Source organism: Plectropomus leopardus, chromosome 5 (genome assembly GCF_008729295.1).
Source record: "Plectropomus leopardus isolate mb chromosome 5, YSFRI_Pleo_2.0, whole genome shotgun sequence".
Taxonomy (NCBI): Eukaryota; Metazoa; Chordata; class Actinopteri; order Perciformes; family Serranidae; genus Plectropomus; species Plectropomus leopardus.
In genome coordinates, this window is record NC_056467.1 from 28,132,917 (window position 1) to 28,155,277 (window position 22,361).

Sequence of the window (22,361 nt, forward strand, 5' to 3'; positions counted from 1 at the left end):
ATTGAATCTCCCAGTGTACAAGTGTGGGACTGCACATTATGCACACCATTTGGCATTTCTTTCAACTATGCACCTTTGCTTTATAGTGTTTAAGTTGTTTTTTTTATTTTATTTTATTTTATTTTACACTGGTTTAGATCAAAAACAGAGCAACTACACAATGTCTTTTTTAAACTTTTTTTATCAGTGCAAAAAGCAGAGCAGCATATTGGAATAAAGCATAAACAGGATAAGCCAAGTTAAACACAAGGTACATGACATTTTAAGAAATTAGTATTATTTTTTTATATTGGAATTAATAAGATTACCACGTCACACTTGTGCTCCAAGGTTGCAAAATGTGACTGAATTGTCGCAATCAGAGCTCTGTAGATAGGAAAACACATGCCTCACCTGCTCATACTACCGCCACTACCACTTGTTCCATATATTCGATTTATAGCCCAGCCCTACCCCGATCTAAGATTTTTTTAAAGATTTTTTTTTCCAAAATGCTCTAAAATGGTTAGTTTTAGGTGTTAGGTTTTAAAACATTTCTCCTTGGGTCAGTTACCCCCAGAGCACCCTCGAGGGTTGGGACAAAGAAGGTGTAAACTGAAAATGGACCCCATGTTATGTGGCTAATTATGGCCCTGCATTCATGTGAGCAAAACTTTGCATAGGCAGCTTATTACAATCTATGCACAACCAAAAGTCTACTGTATAAGAAATGGTAGAAAAGCTCACAAAGACAAACCATTAAGATGATGTACTAACAAATATTCTCCAGTGACGACAGGAAAACGTAGTGTATCGTCCTCAAGAGTTAGTAAGCCACTCTACAATTCCCCAACACATTGCGAAGGACACAAGTGATAAAGCATTATCAGTCTTGCTAAGTGCTGCTATGACTAACACCTCAGCTCTAAGTCATAGCCCGAGGACATGCTTTCTTTGTTTATTCATCTGTACGTTAAGGTGGCCATTTATATCCATTTGCCAGAACAATGTCAGATGGCATTGAGCAAATTTGGAGTATCAAAGGAAAACACCTTCATCTGGGATCTAATTACTATTATCAGTCTTATTAAATAGGAGTTTGCGATATGAATATTACATGAGCCCTTTACTCTTTACAGAAGGATGTTGAATGTACACACAATCATTCCATGTGAGGGACATACTGCTAACCCTTGCACCTTTCTGCAGTCACAACAAGACACATTAGACCATACGCGGTGCTGCTCAACGTGCGCTGTAACACATATGATCAGTAAGACAAATGACCGGCATGACATTTGAGAAACCATTACAGCTCGTACGTGTACCTGACACTTTTTATGTGATGAAATGAATGCTGCAAAGGAGCAAGGTTATTGAATTGTGGCCCACTATGTATGGAAAAGGAGTTTTATGATATTTGTTTCAAAGAACTTTTCAATTTCAATCTCATTCTCAACATTTATAGCTCCAAAGCAGCCCTTCACATATAATGAATTTGCAATATTTCACTGGCTCATGCCATAGTATATTCAATATCATATTCAGTCTCAGTGGCTGGACCTGACAGAATTGAAAGAAATAATGTCTTGGAGCATTGTGCTAAAACATTAACGGCTCTCATTTGTAGTATAGCTTTATATTTTATGTCCCAGTTTCATTTATTAATCACATGAAAATTACATTTTTTTGTTGTGCTTTGTTCCTCTGTGAACCAATTTCAGAGTGAAATGTCTATCCTGAAATTTACTGGGACTACATGCTTTACATGTTGAAAAAGTAAGTATTTTATTGGCTCTCTGATCCACTAATACACAGGCACTAATGCAGGATAACTTTTGAGACCTTGTTAAAAAAAACCCAAAAAACCCAGAACAAATAATACAAACCTTCATAAACAGATTTTTTTAGGTTTCTGGCTTTTACAAATTCAGATGCTGCAAAATATAGATAATCTTAAATAATCCAATTAATTTCCCCCATGCAATGCAGTAAAATCTGACAAGCAGATGTTACTAAAAAATCTAGAAAACCAACTGCCAAGGAAAGTACATATAATCATTAATCTAAATCTATGTTTTATTTATATTTAATTGTTGGGTTCACTTAAAATTTGGTTACATGCGCGGAATTTTTAGAAGTTGTTGCAACTTAAATCATTTTTTCTAAGTTTTAGTAACTAGAGAAACCAAGTTTACTGTGCTATATATCTGTATTCTGCTGCTTACAAACTAGTCTGTCATATTTTCATATTCTTAAACATGTAAACAAAACAGAGCTCGCAGATCTCCTAACTTTATCATTGGCAAAATCCTCATTGTGATGATCAAATTAAGTCAGATTAATTTAGTTTACTGAAGTTGCCAACACTTGAAAGGAACAAGGTAATTCAAATTGTCATTTCTAAGTTGCAACAACTTCACAATATTGTGTAAATACAGCTACATTTTAAGCTAACTTAATATTTATATTTACATTTCTTTTTCAAGGCAATGGCTTTCCAAGATTATTTTAATTATTATTATTATTATTTTTTATTTTTTTTTTTTATCAGCTTGTCAGATTTTTAGTGTAGTAGTATTGTAATAGTTTACTGACATTTTCCTCTCACTTACTCCATTTCCACACATGCTTAAATCTGCCTAGCCTATTCCTGGATATCTAGTCTCCCTAATTGTGATTGGACTGTCACACCCCCACTGTTGCAATCACTGAGGAAGTTGCCCTGCAGGCATTAATTCCACCTTCTACACCACAATAGTAGTGCAGCCATGTTTTATACAGAGAACATGATTAACATCACATGAAATGTTGTAACGTACCAGACAATCTCTGATAATGTGACTTTAATTACCAATTTTTGATGACTAGATTTCCTAGAAACATCTCTTCTTGGGGAAAATGTAATGTTTACAATTGCTGCATGTCCTCAAGAAACACATTCAAAATAATTTTTGAAATTCTAATTTTCTAAAGCACTGAAGGTAACAGTCCTCTCGCTCCAGATAGAGATTTCAATTATGCTGTTCTGTACCATAACTGTAATTTATTTGTATTATAGACTGTAAGCTAGGGTTTTCTGGATAGTAGAATGTGTACATATAGGGCAGAGGACAATGAGTTGTTTTGACTACAACACTGAAAATATGTTGGTTAGTAAACATCATGCTGACATCCAATATGGCTCTGGGCCGATGGTCTTCAATAACAATTTACAGTGTAATGCAGAAAACATGCCTATATGGAGATAACATGCGCCTGCAAACATTATGTTTCGCTGATATCACTGTCGGTGTGGAGAGAGAAAATGTCTTATGACAATAATAACACCACGAGGACTGTACAACTGGAGGCTTATCTCTGGAAGCACTCTCTATGTAAAAACAATTGCTACATTTTCTTTTTTTGCAACAAAAATGAGGTAAATTCGCATACCCAGCTAATGAAGAGTTTTAGTTATAGATGGATGATTCACACAGTTAACTGCTGTAAACAAATCTTTTAAAATCATAACTAAGATATAGCTTCTATTTTGTTTTACTCCATGTATTAAATGAGGTGTCAATCAGCTTGAGCAATATAGCAGTTTCCATTAAAATTAGTTTATAATAAAGAAATGCCCATAAAAGCATTGTCTCTTCTTGGCAGAACCAAACTGTTACGCAAAAGCAAACATAAAGTAAACATGATATGTTACTACTGAAAGGTCAACCACAATGTTGGATGCAAAACATCTCTACCATTTAAGGGGACCTATTTTGCCTGTTTTCTCAGATTCATACATGGTTTCTATAAAAACATGTTTACATCCTTTAAAGATCAAAAGACATGTAATTTTCTTATCTGTGGTGGAAACAAAAGCTTGTATATAAAGTGGAAAACATATCTCCTTTTCCTCCCACTGAACAAAAATGAAGCCAAAATAACCCGCACATGGCCGCTGCTACCTTGCACCAATAATGTAATTCGAAGTCTGGATAGTAGCAGTCTCCGTTATCGGAGTCCCGCCATCCAACCAACTGCAAGCAGCACCATTGAATCTACAATTAGTCTTATTTCCATGTATACTGTTTTTATTCTTTGAATTGTGTTTAATCTTACTGGTATGAGTTGTTATTGTTATTTTTGTTTTGTTATTGTTTCTCTCTGTTGTCTGGCATTAATTCAGCATTATTGTTTGGCTCTTATAGTTGTTTTGCCTCTGCAAATAACCCCTCTTGCTTCTCTTTTGCATTATATGTCAAAACACTTTGTAAACTCAGTTTTTAAAGGTGCTATATAAATAAAGTTAAATAAAGCAAGCACACCAACTGGTGCACACAGCTGTCCATCATGACACCTGACCCCCTTTTCATAGCTTAAAATAACCAAACTAATTAGAAAAACAAACACTCGAACAAACATCAGCATGACAAGAGCTATCTAAAAAAACAGAAACCTTCTTTGGGTAGAATTTATTTGATGTGTTATGTGTCTTATATCTTTTTTATTCTTGTATGTACCATCTATTAACATGGAGTGGGTGGGCTTTATGATCTGCACTGCAGTCAGCCACCAGGGGGGTGATCAAGATGCTTTTCCTTCACTTTTGGGGAGCTGTTATGTTGTCCATTTATATTATACTGTCTAGAGCTGGAACATCCTGTATTCACCATCTGTCTGAGAAGTCTCTAAGCAGCCCGGTCGTGTAGTGGTTAGCACTGTCGCCTCACAGCAAGAGGGTAACGGGTGTGAAACTGGGCTGGGGCTTGGATGTTCTCCCTGTGACAGTGTGGGTTTTCTCTGGGTTCTACTCATTTCTCCAACAGTCTAAAAACCTGCACCTGTCAGCCCTGTGATAATGTGTACCCCGCCTCTCCCCCAGTGTCATCTGGGATACACTCCAGCCTCCCCACGACCCTTAATAGGATAAGCGGTTATGGCTAGTGAATTAATCTTACAGTGCCCTCCATCCCCCAAAAAATATCTCTCTCCATTTCTGCACCGTCACTATATGATCAGAAATCTTGGAGAAATCTGCAACATTGCCAAACAACTTTAAATGTTTTCCTGATGTTAGCATGTAGCTTCATGTAGCAGTGTAGGCAACCTGAAGCAGATGACCATATAAGGCAATCCAGCACAGTATGACATCATGCTGTACCCAAAGAAGGAAAAAAATGTTAAAAACCAGTGTTCAAAACAATAGGAAAGACATTATTTTCACGATTACCTCATTACTTAAAACTTTGGCTATATTTAATATGGACATCCCTCATTGTAACATTATGTATAGGAGACAAAATATGGAAAAACAACAGGTTCTCCTTAATCAAAAGAGCATTATTATAATAAATAATGAGATCTATAAAATTCCATAAGAGACTGCATAGCATATCTGATATTCTTATTTACAGCAATTTCAATATGTTGTTGTGTTCATTTTAATAACAAACAAATGCATGACGTGTTCTGACTCAGAACCATTTTTCGACTTGCTGCTATCCACAGTAATGTTATGCACTCGCCTCTATTTACACCAAGCAGATAAATCAAAGTGGGTGTGTTTCTGAGATGAGCTGTATATCTGTTTAAAAACAGTGCATTAGAGCTCAGTGCTTAGCCCTGCTCCGCTCAAGGTGGATTGCGAATTGACGATCAATGGCTTCCAGCGGGGTATAATGGAGCCCAGATGCTTGTTTTGATTAAGAGAGTCAGGGTTGGAGCTGAGAGTGGTGAGTCGCACACAGATCCAGCTTGAACTGTCTACTGTGTAATAATCACTCACTTTTACTGAGGCACAGATTGCGGTGTCTGATTGGTCAGACTCCAATGACTGAGGGGCGCACGAGCACAGGAACATTTGGGTGTCTGCTGCGAGGTGTGCCAATGTAATTTTCGGCATTCTAGACCCAAATTCACAATACAGAAGCCTGCTGAACACCATGAGATTTGCAGGGCAAAAGATGCCAAGGCATTCTTTGGCATAATGGTGGTACAGCTGTAGGGATTTGATTTGGCCGAGCTGTGTTGCAGGTGAGAGTGCTGTCCTTCAGCGCAAGTATCATCAGCACATTACAGACAGACATCACTATATGGATGCTGCAAAGCTGACTCCTTTTCCATCACTCATCCTTGAAAAATTCACACGAAAACATTTTTTTTCTTTATCCGTCTATGCACCACATTAATACACTGTGAGCAGACTGACCATGTGCCCTCATAACTGTGTTTTTTTGCATCTCAGTTAATGAGAGACACAAACCAATTTAGCACGGTTATGTGCTAAGTATTATGTATGTCTCTGAGGGCCATTTCATACAAGGTTATGCAAATACAGAGCAGGAATCTTGCTGGAAGGGCTGTAATCCTTAAGAGGTAAATTCATGTTGCAACATTTGGAACAAACCTGGTTCCAAGGCACAGAGGCCCTTTCACAGCTTCACTGGGGATATAATCTCAGTGGCTCTTTGAAACCTTGACAATGACAGGCACCTGTGTGAAGTGATGGACGTATCTCTGTGTAGTCAGATGTAAAAAGCCTGTAGTTGAAATCCACACCTGAATCCAACAAACAGCTCCACAGCATGGCTCCTGAGAGGCTAGTATAAAAGAGCGAAATCCCATCCACAGCAAGGGCCATTGATTCAGTTAATTTTATGCTGGAAAATGATTTCCCTGATGGCCAGTTTCACCAAAGCACATTGTGAGGGAAGAAGCCTCCCCACACTAATGTTAAAGCATTGCTCACTATCTATTTACGGTGTGTATGGAATTCATAACGCCCTCCGCTAGCACGAGGCTCAGTGGAAAGCAGAAGACCGACCCACTTTTATCAACCTTTCTGATCTGGAAAAATTTCATCCAAATGCACTGTAACACAATGAAATGCACCAGCAGAATATAAAATATGCTTTTAGATTCTCATCCACGCTTAACAAGTTCAGAGGGAGGAAACTGTGTGATAGATATAAAAAAATAAAACATTTTACTCCTTCAGATAAACAGGGAGAGGACTGCGATATTTTCCCCATGGTTTATCCAATGAAATCCATTAGATTTGTCCGCCTAGGGCATTTATACAAATAAGGGCCTATCGCGTGTGAGAGGTGCTATAAATCTGAGAGCCTCACCGTCAGTTTTCAGTGTTAGAGGTGTCGGAGGGCTCAGGACCCTTGCATTCGTCACCGTGTTCTTCACCAGACAGATGTAGCTTCCTACGTCAGAGGGTTGCACCTTGGAGATGTACAGGTTTCCCGTGTCCTGGGAAATGAAGCGCCGACTGTCCTCAGCAACAAATGAGGGGAACTCGTTAAATACCCAGCTGTAGATGATCTCTATAAAAGCAAGCAGAGGACACACAGATAAGAACAATATAGAACCTTACTGTGTTTCTGTGAGTAGAATGGCTTAGGAGAGCTACTTTACAAGTACAGGTATCAAAATAAGTGCCAGACCAAAAGAGAAGTAGAGGTTAGACTGTACTATGCTTTGTGATCAATAAGTTATAATCAAACTACAATGACCAAAGTTAACATTTTACCTTTTGGATATGAAATGTCATCCCTTCATTATTTTATCCAGACATTTGTGTAAAATTTTTACAACATTAGAGAATAAAATTCCTGAGTTATGGCCAAAGACATGTTTTGCGAGGTCAAAGTTACAATCAACCATATTCTCATTCCTTCATTCTTGAGCCAAAGAGAGTATTTCTTCCAAATATCTTCCCTAAAGGACTTCCTAAGATATCACATTCAAAAGAATGAGATGAATACAAGTCACAGTGACCTTGACCTTTGACCACCAGATTCTGATCAGTTCATCCTTGACTTGGACTGGACGTTAGAGCCAGATTTGAAGAAATTCTTAAAAGGTGTCCTTAAGATATTTCGTTCACCAGAATGTGACAGATGGGGTCACAGTGACCTTGACCTTTGAAGTATGACCACCAAAATCAGTTAGTTAGTTCATTGTTGAGTCCAAAGTAACGTTTGTGCCAAATTTGAAGACATTCCCCCAAGGAGTTCTCAAGATATCTAATTAATGAGAATGGGACAGATGGACAGCCAGAAGTCATAATAACTCCAGCCATGGCTCCTGCCAGTGCAGAGGCATAAAATGACCAAGGCACGCTGTTTTGCAAAGGTTAAAATGCATTTGATAAATTGGCTTAGTGCCTACACATTTCAACTCACTGTCTTCATCAGGGCATGTGCAGCTCACAAATAAACCAAGGCTGGTGTCAGCTGCCAGGCAATCAGAGTAGCACTGGATAATTGTCACAGGTGCAGTCAATGAAGTGAATGCACACTCAATCAGGTCAACTCCAAGCACCAATATCTTCGAGACCAGCAAAGTCATCATAAATATATAATGACATCAGATATTCACAAACAATCATATACAAAAATGATTTCACAGAAGTCTATATATCTGTATGTAAATATATCACAGTACATGAAAAAAAAAAAAACTGTCTCATTGCTTTCTAGCCTCAGTCTCTCCTTGTAAGCTATCAATAACAGTATAAATAGTAAAACCTAGATGGTAACTATTCTTCATGCAGAATAGTATCTGTAGTACTCCACTATTACTAATTAAAATGTGTGGCAAAGCTTGGCAAATAATTACTAAAGCACCCAAAAGCTCCCTCAAGTCTCACTGCATGAATGAGCAAAAACTTCACTGTAAAATAAAATAAAATAATAGTAAATAATAGAAAAGCTGCATCTGATTGACAATATTAAGAAAATTATTAACCACTGATAATTTAGCATGGCATTGTTAATCACGGCTCAAAACATATGAATAATAATTTAAAGAAGTAATGAGTATGGGATTTTTATGGCAACAAAGGATCAGAGTACTCATCAGCATAAAATGACTGCTAGTCTATCCAAACTCTAGAAAAAAGCAAAACAACCGAGGCCCCAGAAGGTGAAAAAGAAAAAATCCCGAGACAATTATACCGAGCCTTAATGAGCCTGTTATTTGCAGCGAGGTTATTTTAATTAATTGGTGATACCATCAGAAAGGTAAAACTGGCGTATGATAACTGAGATTCAGTGGTGGATTGATTCCAGTCAGCTTGGCTTTGTGTGTGCGTGTGTGCGTGTGTGTGTGTGTGAAAGGTCATTAAATGACAGACGGCGTCCTCTCTTAACTATTTCATAATCTGACCAAAAAAGACAGGGCACGGAGAAAAGTTTTCCGTCACTAAAGTTAATAACATTTGAATGATTATTTAAATATTTGTACCTAGGTTGAGTCTTTTTTATCTTTTAATCATGAATAACAGTTTGTGATGTAGAATTTAAGCTCCTGATTCCCGGCACACTTGGCAGCACAGATGTGCTCATGTATTTATTATTCTGTACAATGCATGCTGATACACAAATTAAGTTGTTGAAAAAGACGGATTACGCAGTTGCTAAAAAACAAAAAATTGTCTTTGAAGTAAAGTTGGCCAAGGACCCTGAATAGAAATAAGAGGGTTATAGGATGGATGGGTAAATGGATGGATGGATGGAATGTCAAACTCAGCAACAAATTCATCTGCATTCATGGACTGTCTGTTCTTGAGAAAATGGACAACAATATCTTCTTTAGACTGTGAGTGTCCTCTTGGTAAATAATGAATAACTGCTGTTCCAAAGATGTGCAGATCTCCATTTTACCTATTTTTGTTAGCTTTCACTTTTACTCCAGTACATTTCCTAAATGAAATGTGTATTTTTACTACACTCCATTTCCCCCAAGCATTTTAGTTACTTATTACAAATTAGCAAAGGAAGAGATGAAGGGATGATCAGACAATTAAAGGACTAAAAAGAACAAAAAGAAAAAAAGAATGAAAAGAAAAAAAAAAGTTTTTCTTAAAGTGTAATATACACTCCACTTTTAAGGTGGTGTTTGTTACGAACAAAGAAATTTTAAAATTCTTTGCTTTTTTGTTAACAGAATTTATTTGTACACTTACTTTTAATTTTTAGTTAAATTTAATAAAATAAAATTACTTTTGCTACTTAAGTAAAGTAAACATCAGATACAGTAAGATTTTTACTCGGGCAATATTCTAATAGGTAACTATAAGTTCTACCTAAGTAAGTATATCTGGTAAGATATCTGTAATTTTACTCAAGCTTGGCTTTAAGCAACTGCAACATATTACCATACTGCAACATATTAATTTGTAAAGTCAGCAACATCTGCTTAAACTGTGGAAATGACCACTTACTAGAGGGAAGCAGGGTGGAGGAACACAATTTGTCTTTGATCATTTTTATTCTGAGTAGCGAATAACAGTTGTCATTTATTTTAAACACTATTTACCTAAGACACACATAAAAACGGATCACAAGCTCTCAAAGCCATGAAATGGAAAATAATACACTTTTCACATCGCAGTGATTCCAAATGATTTTTTACTCAATAGACCTTTCTAATTTAAGTGGCATTTTTAATGTCTCTGAATCCTCCCACAACCAATTCTACCCAAACAATGTTTAACACTCCCCTATACAATGTGCATTTCAGTGGTGACACGGTCTGACTCACCCAGGCATTCATCATGCTGGCAAATTTTATGGCTGTGGCACTTTTTGAAATCATTTCAGCTGTTGGAGATCGTTTTTCATTTCGTATCAGCAACATTGGACAAATACATTACAGCCTAACTTGGACTGTGTATTTGAGTATAATCAGTAAACGTGAAAAATAAGCATCAAAACAAAGGTCCAACAGCCTGCTGAGGCTTGCTGGCAATTTAACAACATTTAAGAAGAAAATATTTCAACAATCTCATAAACTATAGGTGACAAATATGGCTTTAACAATGTTGAGTCTTTAAGTTTAGTATAATTAGGTGAGACCAGGGTCTGTTGGCAGACTTTCCACTATCTGCTGTATTCTTCTGGCATTATTTGTTTTGGAATATTCCTACCAGCAGTACATGGAAGGTTAAGGTTTTTACTACAAATAAATATCTTTTCATGTACAGAAAAATTAATTTTATTTTTTTTGAAAAATAAGGGGATTTGTGGTAAATGTCAGATGTGCATCTGTACCAACCAGCCCCGTCAAAAACAGATTTTATCTCTTACAAATACAGTTACAGTTAGTAACTGTTAACTGTACAATTGTTTGGCACATGTTCCAACCAACCCCAAACCAGTGTTTTGGTTAGGTACAATCACTCAAAGACTTAAAAATTTTATATCAAAATGTAGCTGATTACTTTGTCTATTAACTTGAAGTGACACATTTCCAATATCGCAATCTTACACAGTTTTATTATACGGTTAGTTGACAGAATATATATATATATATATATATATGTGTGTGTGTGTTTTTTTGTTTTTCCTTTTTTTAACTTTTGATACTTAAAGAGTGAAATACTAACCTTGCCAACAAAGTCAACAAAGTCAGTGACTTTCAGATGCTTTAACACGGGAGATAAGTGCAGGTGAAGAAAGAATTTTTATGTTACAGTTTTATTTCTGTGACCTTCAAAAGACCAGAAAATTGCTGTGTGCCAACCAACCCCTGTCTCCCGTATTATAAGAACCCTTTTTGTTTGAATAAATAAAAGTAAACATTAAAGCGGTAAAAGCTGAGAGAGTTTCAGTTAAAGGACCTTTTAAGCTTGTAAAACAGGAAAAATGTTTTCTTTCATCAATATCAACCAAGGTTGTCTTGCGAAGTGCCTTGTTTCCACTGCGGTTACACCTTAAATATGTTTTTATCACATAAACACAGGAAACCTTCCAAAATCTTTGACAGCAATATTTTTTTAAAGTCATAATATTGTACATGGCAGTTATTCAATGTGCTTCAGTTATGGTACAAGTGTCACTTTGTAACTGATCTGTTACACCTTTTCTTATTTGTTTACCGTCTTTGGTTCATAAATGCTGATTTAACAGCCTCTGTCATAATTACTTTAGCGACTTCATTCAGACTATAAAACAAGACGGCAACGATTAAACTATAAAAATGACTCACACACTATTTCACCACACTACATTTCTGATATCGAGGTTATTTGATGGTATTTGATATAAAATCTCATTGTTCTAAATTGCACTTTTAACGATTGACTGATTATTTAAATAACATATTCTGTATTGATCCAGTCAATCGATTTGACACAAGCAATGTAACATGAGGGTCTTAGTATGTCATCATGACTGAAACATGCATCAGTGTAATACCCTACAGCAGCAAGACTGTAACAAACCCTTAATGACAGAAAATCATTTCCATTCCACAGATCTCACTCCATAACATTATCTCCAGTGATTCTAATTTTATGTCAATGAGTGAGAAAACCCTGGTTAAGGTGAAAAAAAATGAAATTATGTATGTTGTGACCTGTAAATGAAGTGTAAAAAATGACATACAACTGCAGCAACACCTGCGCTCTGATTGATGCAGAACTTTAAGGATGAGAATCATTTCCACCACCCTTTAATCCGCCCATCATTAAGCATCTGGTTGCTATCATGTCATTCAAAATGGCATCCAGAAATGGGAGCTGAAGAGCACTTGGCAAACATTCCCACGGGTGCAGTGCAGCGGTACGACGGAGCTGATGCAAACAGAAAGCCTGGATGATTCATGGCTCACATAAGAGCTTACATTAGAGGACAACTGCAGAGAGGGATATTCAAGATATGCCATTACAGAGCGGCGCCTATGCTTGGCCTATGGGAAATAATTGGCTGTGTAACATTTCTTTTCATTTCTAATGATCCAGCAAATTTGATCTGTGAGAATCTCGGGCTCTGTTGTCGCCATAACTTATCGCTCTCATCATTTGAATAGCATGGATGGATGGAGAGGAGAACGGACGGGTACAAAAATAAAATGCAATAAATAAAAAAATAAGAAACATAAAAAGTGAAAACAATCATTCACCTTGGCACAGTAATAACCTTTCTTGTTGTCATAGGAATCAAGATGAATAGTGATGAGTTTATTGACAATTCAAAGGCAGTGAAGAGAAGAAAATGTTTTTTTGTTCCTGTGACTATGAGTGAAGGTCTAACCTCTTACCTGGTGAATGAGGTGGCGGGGTACACATGAGTACAACACCTTGGCCTTCACGCACAGAAACCCCACCTCTGGTCTTCATGCTGAAAGCACCCAGATCTGGAACAACACAAAAAGACAATCTTTCTCAGCAAATATAACACAGTTATGATACATACACTGTATCACTGTTTTTTTTAATCTAGAAAAAACAACTTGAAAAATTAAGTAAATATAACTGCTTATCCTAATCTATATAACTTCATATCCAGTTGTAAAGTTTACTTAAAATTTAGTTATATTTACCTAATTTTGTGAAGTTTTTGCTACTTAAAATGACAAGCTGAATCAATCTAAGTTCTATCAAAACCAAGTTTACTGTGCTATATATCTGTATTCTGCCGCTTGCAAACTAGTCTTATTATAGTTATTTCTATTTTCCTAAACATGTTAAGAAAACAGATCCCCTAACTTCATCATTGACTAAATTCTCTTAGTTATGATCAAGTTAAGTCAGCCTAACTTGGTTTACTGATGTTGCCAACAGTTAAAAAAAACAAGGTGATTGCACTTCACAATTAGATATAGAGTAAACATAATTTAGTAATAATAGTTTTACTTAATTTCCTTTTTCAAGGTAGTAGAAGAAGGACTATTGAAATTTGAGTTGGTGGCATGGCAATAAAGCTTTTGTCCACAGCTTGATTCCTCATGCTGTTGTCTTGGGATTGATCATGTGTTCACACACAATGGGTTCTATTCTTGGATCACTTCTCGACCTTGTTACTGCACTAGCAACTGGAATTGATCATCATCATGTTGCCATGGGGCGACACATACTATGGCCACACATCATGTGCGTCAAAATTGTCAAATATGAACATACTGAGGGAAGCCTGGGCCTATCCTAAAAAAGAAAAACACAGATCTACATCATCAACTGGCCCCATTGTTTATCCCTGCACTGCTATTAGGTAGTAAATGTCTTCATAGGTCCAGCTATCTGATCACAAACTCATGCAACCTGCCTAATTTTCTTCAGGTTTATCTCTTTTGTTTTATTGGAGCAGCTTTTTCGAGATGTAAAATGTTTTAATTATTTTTTTTCGTGATGATTAAAATATATAACCTTTATTTAACTAGGAAGTCACACTGAGATTATAACCTATTTTGTAAGTGAGACCTCGCCAAGACAGGGTCATACAGAAGCAAAAAAAAAAAAAAACAAATAGCACAATATCATCAAAACACAATAGCGACAACAGGTATGTCAAAATACAAAATACAATACATAATAGACTGCATTTAAAAGGCAGCGAAATGTAATCCAGAATGTGTTTGTTGAAGAAAGCAGCTGCAGCTAGCTTTGATGACTCCTTTTATTCTAAGTTTAAGATAATTTAAAGACATATGGGTTGTGGCTATAAGCTTGGTCTGCAGGTCATTCAGGACCAGGGACTATAGCAGAACAGACTTGTTTTGCCTCCGATCTGGTAAAAGACTCTTTAAACTGAAGCCATTTGTGACCTACAATCATGATTGCTTTACTATGATAAAAATTTCCAGCTCAGGTAAGTTGGAAATATACCTGAGAAGATCTTACAGACTAGAATGTACCAGTGTTGTGACCGAGGCAAAGTGAGGGATGGCCGTCTTGCCATGCTGTATAAGGTTCAATGACGGGTCCTGAAGACAGTTTTTGTGATATATTTCAGGGCTGAGTGATACAGGGGATCAAGTTCAGACAAAGTGGACGGTGAGGCAAACCTATAAATACCCCAAATCTCCAAAATCAGTCTAAGTCAGGAATGAGTAACTAAGCATTTTCTCGATGCCGTGGATATACAGGATTTAGCCTATACAGAAAGCCAAACGATCATGTGATAACACCTGCTAGTATTACCAGATAACCTCATATGATTTTGAATTCACACAAGGTGCTGTGCATTTTCATTGGACATGTATAATCTATATTTCACTTGAATTTACACAGAAAATTTGACATTATCCCCCGGTTATGATGCACACAGTCATTTGTGACTCTACTCTACACAACACAGAAACAATAGACAGCACAGCAAGCACTGATGTACAGTATCAACCTCCTTTTCCTTTTAAGTGTTGATTAAACAAACAGAACTGATTCTGACAAACATTGTCACATGTCATCCATCTTATCATCTTTTGAGATTTCGCTCCTCTGATGGATTTCAGCTTGCTGTTTCTCCAAATGGGTCTCCATGCTGTGTAGCAGTGAGCCACCTGCATCTAAATTGCTCTCAAAACTTTTATTCTCTACCAGAAAAGAGCCGCAAAAACTCAAATACAAACTCAAATCGCAGAGATGCCTATTTGCGTGGGTACTAATATCATCACATGACCTCTGTGTTTGGCACATGACCTATGGAAGGTAATTTGTGGTGGAATTTTTACTTGACAAATGACAGACATTGGCAGATTTTGATGGGATTATGTTCACAGATCACCTCTTCAATTATGACAAATGAAAAGAAGTCTCTGAGTAATACGAGTCCTGTGTGAATTGGTCTTTAGTGTTAAGACGGTAATTAATGCTAAATTAAGTGAAGTTAGATGTTTTCTTAGTAAACAGTTAATGTTTGGAACAATCAGTTTCGATCATTTAATGTATGCTTTAGAACTGAAATAGACTGATGGATTAAATTATCCATATTAAGATTTTCTTTTTCTTACCTAAACTCCTTCACTGACATTATGTACTGGCATTATTTTGGATGTATTAATGTGGCCGTGTTTGGTTTTTTTTTCCATGGAAGCAGAACAAAGAAGGTTTGATCTGAAATCCTAGGGCTGCAGCTTTCCAGACCCTGATGCCGCCTGCTTAATTTCCAGCTGAGCAACACCAAAGCGTGAAAATCAAGCGACAAGCGGCTGACCCAGGGCGGGTCTCTGTGTCTCCACTGCTTTCATTTCATCACATTGAGGGGCAGTGTTTACCATTAACCTGGACGTGTTGGATAATTGTGCCTCAGAGCGATGACTTGTGAAAACCTGCACTCCTTCATAATTCCTGGCACATTTAGTAATGATCATAGTTCACAGCCTTCATCTTAAAATGTAGCACACAGTCAATTTCCTGTCAACATGTTTGTCTTTATTTTTCAGAACAACAAGTGTGGGCTCTTGTCCGATTTCTTTTCTGGTCACCTAGCTTTTAAAAATATTATTTGAAAAATAGAGCACACAGGATAATTAGGAAAAAAAGGACAAAATAAAAGGTTAATTTGAATCATTTTAAAAAAATCATTCAGAAGAGATAGCTCAACAATGTGTAAATAGAACAGAGGAAGAGTTAATATTTCATGTATTATCACTTCCAAACAGTGAGCAATGTTGGAAAAATAACACAGAAAGCAAAAAATGCAGATGACTCCTGGTACCCTCTCTTGGCAAATACTTTTGAAAATTAGTGCTCCATGACCAGAGAAAAACAAGAGAAAAAGGCTGCTGCATTTGATTTTCCTCAGGTGGTAGAAAATCTCCAACTACCACAATGCACTGTGCCATACCTCACCAATAAAGGCTCCCGCTGATGAGTGATATAGTGCAAACTTGTCCATTCGACACAATGGCAGCAAGCTGGAAACCAGCTATCCCATATTACAGTTAAATTGTAAGATAAAACATGTTTTTGAAAGCATTTCAGGCGAGCAATATACAAAAATCCTGGTTTATATTTAATATCATTTGATCTCAGTATTTCAGTTTCTGAGCACTGGTTAGATGGAGGAAGTCTGCCACGGTTAATTTACACATAACACCAACACTGTTTTGATACTACTAGGTCTAGTACTACAAATATATACTAATAATACTTATTAATATATTTATTATTATGTTTATTACAATTAACTGATTCAACAGTCCATTCAGTGAGGTGCCTTCAGTCGAACTGAGGCTGCTGCTTTGATATATTGTGATCTGCCTTGCACTTAGCATAGCAATACTCAATCCCTTCATCTTGGCCCAATTATGTGAATGATGAGTGCTGATTTATTTGTGCTAACAACCTGCCACCAGAGTACAGGCATCGAGAGTCACTGATTGTCACTATGTTCACCATCGATTCACCAGCAGCTGTAACAACCCTGCCTTTTTTTTTTAATTGTAGCTACCTTCTACCCCTTTTTCCTTTTTAGTATATGGCTCAATATTGCTAGTCTTGTAGCAATGATGTGCAAAAAGAAGATAGGTCGCTTAAATAGATTTTTCATCAATTGATAAAGCTTGTAAGGACTCAAATGAGTGAGTGAGTAAAGTGAGTAAAGTGAATGGACAACACAGAGAGAACCCGCCATCCGTCGAAGGACTACTAACCAAGTGTTTTCACACCTAACTGCTGTACAGTACAACAACAGTAATTAATGACCTACAACACAGCTCTTGTACTTGGCAGCACCTAGATGTGAGTCTGTGTGTTTCTGCAGACATTCCTTCCCCTTCAATTATTCAACCGGACTACATATTGTGGAAACACAAGTCTTCTTAGAAGGCTTGCCTGATTTAATAAATATTGAATGTAATTTCATCTTTATGTATTCCCATTTTGCTGCTCCATGCAACCAACTGCTACAGCGCGATGACAATTCAACCTACAGTACAGTAAATCCAAAGAGACCCATTACATTCGTTGTTGAAATCAGCCAGTAATAGTGGAGGTTTTTCCTGAGAAACATCTCCAGGCACACTAGCAATTATACATTTTGAATTTTAGGCAGCAGCAACATTGGTTGCTTTAAATAAGTTATGGTTAGCATGAGCAGTAACAGCCACCATAATAACAAAAAAAAACTAAGGCACATAAACCTAGAGTGCTGTTTGACTGTCGAGTAGGAAGTAAAATGCAGAAGTGCCACAGCAATGCTCGCTTAACATGTAAATAAATGGAAGAAAAATAGTATTTAAGGCAAACCAGGTGTTTCAGACATTCAAAGATAGACATCAATGTCAGAAACATTCATATATTATGGACTTAAGAGATACCAAGAAACGTTCAAATGAAACTCTGTGACCTATTATTCCCCTTCACAAGCTGCACTTATGTAAGTGAATCAATATTAATTACATTTTAATCATGTGACAACAGCATGGTCAGTGAAGTCAACCTATGTCTGCATAAATGTTTAAAATCCAGACAAGCAGTGATAAAATTTGCAGCGAGCACAGGAGCAGGTGCTCAATGCAAATGAGTTATTTCAAGATCAGTATGAATTCAATCAGTGGGATAAACTACTGATCATTTCAGGTTTGTAGAATATTTCAGAGGTGTGTTTGTGTGTGTGGGTTGTCCAATGCTGAAGTCAAAGCATTCCATTAATTTCATTACTACTGTACTGCTCAGAATGGCTCGATACCTGAGCCTCCGCCAGACTCACGTCTGCAGAGAGGGAAGAACTCTTTGGGGAGAAAGATCAGAGGCCTCCTTTCTGCTTGCTGCCTTCAAAGTCACGGCTGAAAAACAGCCCAAGTGTGAGTTCAGCAGCTCAGAATTTCAAAACAAAGAGAAAAAAAAGCATCCTACTGAAGCATCTTTGGAGCAGAGTACATGACCAGTGGATAGAATATAGAGAGGCCTGACTGAAGCTGTCCTCGCGCACACTGGCTGGTCCACTCTACGTCTCTCCTGATTCTCTGCATGAAACAGAGCCGTAGTCAGTTCGACTGTTTGACTTATCAACCATCTGGACTACAGCGTATAGAGGAGTGCTGCAATATGGACATAACTACAACCAGATCCTCAAATTCATTTAGGCAAAAATTAATTTAGCCAACCCTGTTTAACTAACTGAAAGTTGTTTTTTTTCTCTCACACTTAAAAACTGTGATAATGAAAGTACCCACCAAGATACAGTATGCCAAAATATCCTAAAGGAGCAGTGTAGAAGAAGAAAAAGTAGTGTTAAAGACTGCTGCAACCAGCTGAAACGCTTTTCTTTGTACCAAGGTTCAACTCTTGGTTAGGATCCCTTCAGTGTTCAACGTTCAGAAGCTTTTTAACAAATTATCTGCATACTGAATGAAGCAGATTCATGGTACAAATAAGTGTTTCTCTGATGCTGTTTGGCTTGTCGTAGACTGGCTGTTAGCCCAGCACCTGCTAATGTGTGCTTACCGTTTTACTTTGATATCTCAAGATGCAGACCTCTAAGAGGTTTTCATCATGAGCCAAATTATCCGCAGAGTTCACACCCTCTAAGAAACAAATGTATCTGATGATTTGAACCAGTAAAAACACTGAACAAAGCAGTTTCCCCTTAAAAACCTGTTTTTCTAAAACTGTTTGGCTGATGTAAAAATTCAAATGGCCTATTTAGAGCCAGTGTTTGGTTTTTCCATTTTGGGCTATTGTAGAAACATGGCAGTGCAACATGGTGATCTCCTTGGACGAAGACCTGCTCCCTATGAACATATAAACAGCTCATTTAAATGGTGCTTGCCCACTATATGTGATCAATTTGCCTCAATTTGCATCCGCTCTGCTCAGCCAGTCGCTTGTGTCCATCCTACAATCTCTCCGCCCCCGTTTCTACCCTTATCTAACTACACACAAGGCTATTTTATTTACCAAAGAACAACTGGAAATGGCTGATTCACATGAATAATATTTTTCTAACTAGGACACTCACTGAGAAACATGTTTTACATGGATAAATGATCAACTATGATACATTTATCATTAGTTTCACTTTAGCGTTTCCTGGAGGGAGGAGCTGTTTGGAAAATTGTTGAGCTACAGCTGCAGCTTTCGAGGCTGTGCTGATATGAGCACCTGATTTTTGATTTTTGAAATTGTCACAACCTCTCGTCATGCTGCCAGCTTGGTCCGCATCACAGGTATCCCAGCTTGCTTTGTGCAGCAAATGAGTCGTTTCCAACACAGTATGAATGGAAGTGGATTTCTGGTTGCGTTTACGTAGTCACCTATTGTTTGCATGTAATAAAAACACATTTTTATTTTCAGGTGATCATACACTAAAGTAAATATACTTATTATAACACATTCAATTTCTACCAGTACATCCCCCTTAATCCTACACACTGGACCTGTAAGCACAGACAAAAACTATATATATTCCTTATTATCATTAAAACCAAACCAACCAACAACAAATCAACACTAATAACAAATCAACACTAATTAAACTAATGCCATTTTTTTATGTGCTCCTTACAGTACCAACCATTTAGAATTTAGCTAAAAATATAATATTAAACGTTTTAAGGTTCAGCTAAATATTTTAGGCCCGAATCCATCCTGAACACACGTCAGACAAGTTAGATTATTGTATTTCAAGTCTTAACACCTTAATAAAGCATATAATTACTTCTTTAATACACTCTGTTTATAAGGAAAGAGTTGCTCATGTGCATCTGAACTAGTTAAAGAAGTCAACATCTGTGTCAATGCATGAATATGTGCAGTGGCAACAGGAAAAGGGAGGAAAAAAGTTGAGCTCCACGCTGAGTGATAAATACCCACCATTTGTTATACTGAAAGAGAGAAGGAAGGTTCTGCATCCAAATGTGTGCTTCAGGGCACCTCTCTTTGTTTCTGTGGCTGGCCCTTTGAAGGGTCACATTTCAAAGAAACGTAGACTGAGTATGAAGCTATTACACACTGATGCTGTTGAATATTTGCACGGCACAGAGCCGAGGAAACAGTCAAACAAATGTGTCACTTCAGACACTAAATTGCCATGCAAGAAATGAAAGGGAAAATAAATTTGGTAATAGTTTGAAATGCCTGAACAGGTCTCCTCAGTGAAGCTCAATACAGTGTTTTAACTATATCCACAAATAGAACAAATAACTGTTTCCGTATGTCTTTAACAGTATGATGACACTATGTGCCACCACTGTGGAGAGAATCATAAATCCTCCCACGCTGACATTTCTGACTGCTTTTTCATATCTCGACACAACAACAGCTGGTGGCATGTGGGATTTGTTGCTGACTCAATAGTACAACTGAGATAGCCACACATGTTTATTCAGTGAGTGATATTTTAGGGCTGTGCCTCCAAACCCCCAGGCCACAGAAAATTTGCTACTGTACCGCACAGCCTGGGAATGATTTGATTTGGCAACAGAGTGGAATATTAATGATATCATTTTATAGCCGATTATAAGCTATTTCTTTCTGTAATACCTCAAACTTGGTGCAGTCTGTCTGTGCTGCATCTTTCCACATTACGCCCTGTCACGCCCCTAACAACTGGATACTGACTGGCCTGGCTGTTATTAGATAGAAAATCCAATTTTGTGCAAAGGTGGCCAAAGGGTAAAGCTGAGGTGTGACAAACAAGTGGCCATCATCGCAGCTAACACACCTGCCAATCAACCAAACATGACCCCAGACATAACCCCTGCTTGAGCCTGAATGCTTTAATCATAGACTCTATAAAAGTAATGGCTCTAGCCACAGTGATGACACCCACTGGTTTGTGTACTCCCATTTTAGCCTTGATTTCAGCATTTTTGGCACAAGTGACTATATTTGGACAAGAGGTTAGAACTGTTTAGGAGCAGACCTGACTCAACTGGTCTTCATGCAAATATGCCACATATTTTTATAAATCACACTGAAAAAACAAAAATCAAACAAACAAAAAAAAAACAACAGCTACAACATGGCAACAACCACAATGCCGAACTTGTGGCTTCAAAATCGCAGTCTACAAACCAACGGATGATGTCATCCATTATTCAATCTATGGTCAATCCTTAAACAAAGGAAAACAATCGATAACAGAGACCAAACTGTACAGTTGAGTTCCAGTAGCAGCGCTGTGTGCGTAAGAGTGTAAAAAGCCATCAACAGACGACAAAGAGAGCTTGCAGTAGCCTATACAATGATGGTACATCCTGATTTTATGTCATCATTTATTCACTGAATCAGTTTTCGCGCCCTTAATAATATCAAACTTCAATACACCAACTTTTCTATCTCCCCAAGTGTTTTGCGAAATTACAAGTTTTGTCAATATGCAGGTATTGCAGATGGTGCATTTTAAGGTGCTAGACTACTCATGTTGGTAGTTGCTAAGCTTACGGTTGTCAAAAAGGAAGGTTATACTTTCCAAAATGATGTCCCTCTTCATCAGCATTGGGTTTGAGCTTTAATCATCTAAATGGAGGAAAACACATAAAAGCTAAAATAATTCTGTTCAACCGTCTGCACTGTATGACATCTGTGACTCATTAAGATTTGTTTAAAGTGGGAAAGAATGAGCAGTCATCTTGGTTTGACAGATAAAGAAATGAAATGCAAACTTTCACATTATACTGATTCCGTTAAACAAACCATAAGCAAAATACTATTCTAGAAA

At 37.2% G+C, this 22,361-nt stretch overlaps 1 protein-coding gene across 1 annotated transcript in view; it reads right to left on the reverse strand.

Annotated features, from left to right (window-relative positions):
• Positions 1-22,361, reverse strand: part of cntn5 (contactin 5) — a 150,009-nt gene that overhangs the window by 52,461 nt on the left and 75,187 nt on the right. The window contains exons 6-7 of the mRNA XM_042486509.1: positions 13,018-13,113; positions 7,092-7,295 (exon numbers count right to left, since the gene is read on the reverse strand). Coding sequence (XP_042342443.1) covers positions 7,092-7,295; positions 13,018-13,113 — 300 coding nt within the window. The remainder of the gene's footprint in view (positions 1-7,091; positions 7,296-13,017; positions 13,114-22,361) is intronic.